This window comes from Varanus komodoensis, unplaced genomic scaffold, assembly GCF_004798865.1.
Source record: "Varanus komodoensis strain SLA01 unplaced genomic scaffold, ASM479886v1 scaffold1, whole genome shotgun sequence".
Classification (NCBI taxonomy): Eukaryota; Metazoa; Chordata; class Lepidosauria; order Squamata; family Varanidae; genus Varanus; species Varanus komodoensis.
Window position 1 is genome coordinate 71,436,334 of NW_025335268.1, and position 2,112 is coordinate 71,438,445.

General features: G+C 61.7%; 1 protein-coding gene across 2 annotated transcripts in view; it reads left to right on the forward strand.

Moving 5' to 3' along the window:
• The first annotated feature begins 1,889 nt into the window (after nt 1-1,889).
• MKLN1 (muskelin 1) overlaps nt 1,890-2,112 on the forward strand; it is a 99,069-nt gene continuing 98,846 nt past the window's right edge. For both annotated transcript variants that reach the window (XM_044428556.1, XM_044428563.1), the window contains exon 1: nt 1,890-2,028. In XM_044428556.1, coding sequence (XP_044284491.1) covers nt 1,910-2,028 — 119 coding nt within the window. In that variant the 5' untranslated portion in view covers nt 1,890-1,909. The remainder of the gene's footprint in view (nt 2,029-2,112) is intronic.

Here is a 2,112-nt window from a genome sequence, read left to right on the forward strand (position 1 = left end):
TGCTCCTTCTGGGGCTGAGCAGAGGCTCCTGGGAAGCCGACAGCAAGCGGGACAAGCGTGCAGAAGCTCGTGCCCCCCAACATTTGGTGTTCAGAGATGCGCCCCCTCTGCTCCTGGGGGCAGGATATCATGCCTAGGAGGTCAGATGACCGTATGCCCCAAGCGCCGGCCTCACCCGGTGGAGGTCTTCGGGCTCGAAGCCTTGCAGCGAGCACTGCAGTGCACAGACAGAGTACGGACTGGCACAGGCCCCACTCTGCGCATGTGCCAGTTCCGAGGGCGGGTTTCTCGGTCCCAGCACCTGGAACCTTTGCATGAGCTCCATAGGGAGCTTTCCCATGGCCCCTGTAGCTTGGAAGAACAGAGAGCCAGTGGGGTGTGGTGGGTAAGAGCGCGGGACTGGGACTCGGGAGATCAGGATGCTGCTCCCCACTCAGCCACGAAACCAACTGGGTGACTCTGGGTCACAGCCTCAGCCCAGCCTACCTCACAGGGCTGTTGTTGTGGGGATAAGCTTGAGAGGAGGAGAATGATGTTAGCTGCTTTGAGTTCTTTGTAAGAAAAACTGGGATATTAATCTGAGAAATAAATAGAGAGCATACTTTGCATACAGAAGGCCCCCGGTTCAACCCCCCTCCTCCCCAGGTAGGATTCGGAAGGGATGCTACCCAGAATTACTGTCAGGGCGCAACCCCATGTTGCCAGATGCCGCCTCGCAGGCCGCCTCGCAGTCCCAGCCTGGGCCTGGACACGTGCTCTGAGGCGGGAGCTCAGAGGGCTTCTGTCCTCATCGGCGGCATAGCTGCCCTCAGAGCCGGGGCTTCGTGGGCATTCCTAGTGGGCCCTCAGCGTGTCCTCCTTGGAAGCGACCGCCGGAGATTCAGTTAGTGGGAACAGGTGGGAACCTCCCACCTGTGCGGGGTGAGAGATGGGTGCAGCCAGCCTCCCATCAGGGTCCCAGATCCTCTGAGCTGGGAGGGTTATAGGCCACCGGCTTCGGTGGTGCTGCCACGTGTTCGTCTTCAGGATGCCCAAGGCTCTGTGTTGCTTTTGCTGCAATTCAGGAGCCTCTCTAGAAACTCACCTGACAGCCAGTGTGGGGTGGTGGTGCGAGTGAGGGCCTGGGGACCAGGGAGACCCGGGCTCTAGTCCTCACTTGGCCATGAAGCTCACTTGGTATCTTTGGGCCACTCACTGCCTCTCAGACTAGCCTACCTCACAAGGTTGTGGGGGAGTGGTGTAAGTTGCCTTGGGTTCCTTAGACAGGGGGAAAAGATGGGATATAAATGCAATGTAATAATAACTATCTGGACAACAACAACAAATTTGCCATGTATGTAACATATAATTATAATATATAATATAGTATTATATAATAATCTGCATTATGATATAAATAACCTGTGTGCCCCCCCCCCCCAGTTTGCTTCTAATCTGTCCGTTGGTGAAGTCACTGGCACAATAACGTAAGAAAGCGTGAAACCCTCGGCGGCGCATAAGCCGGGTTCGTGCAATAGAACACCCGACAGCACAAGCGGTGCGCGGCGGGCGAGCAGTTGGCAACCCACCCCGCGCCGCGGCCCCTTTAAGAGCGCGCCCGCTCCCCCGCCCCGCTCCCAAGAGGCGCCCCGACCTCCCCGAGAAGTTCAGACGCCGCTTCCGGCTCCCGAGCGAACGCCTGCGCGGGGATCGAGCGCCGTGTGGCTGGCCATACGCGCCATGCCGGATCACCATAGAGCTGCGAGGGGCAGAGCGGCGCGCGGATGCCGGAGGCGGGCGGGCGCGCCTGCGCGCCGCGGTCGTTTCTCCCTACCTCTACGGCGCTTCCCCCTCCCCCTCCCCCGCCCTTCGCTCCCCTCCCCCCGCCGCAGCCGCCGCCGCCGCTGCTGCTGCTGCTGCTGCTGACAAGATGGCGGCGGTGGCGGCCGCGGCGGGCTCCGGCCTAGGCCCCGGCGGGCTGCTCGAGAGCCGCGTCTTGGCCTACACCCTGCACCGCTGGAGCAGCTTCTCCTCCACGTACTTGCCCGAGTGAGTCGCGCCGCCGCGCGGGTGGGCGGACGGGCGGGCGGGCTGCGCGGCCCTCCTCGGCCCGCCCCGTCCTCCTCGGCCTGC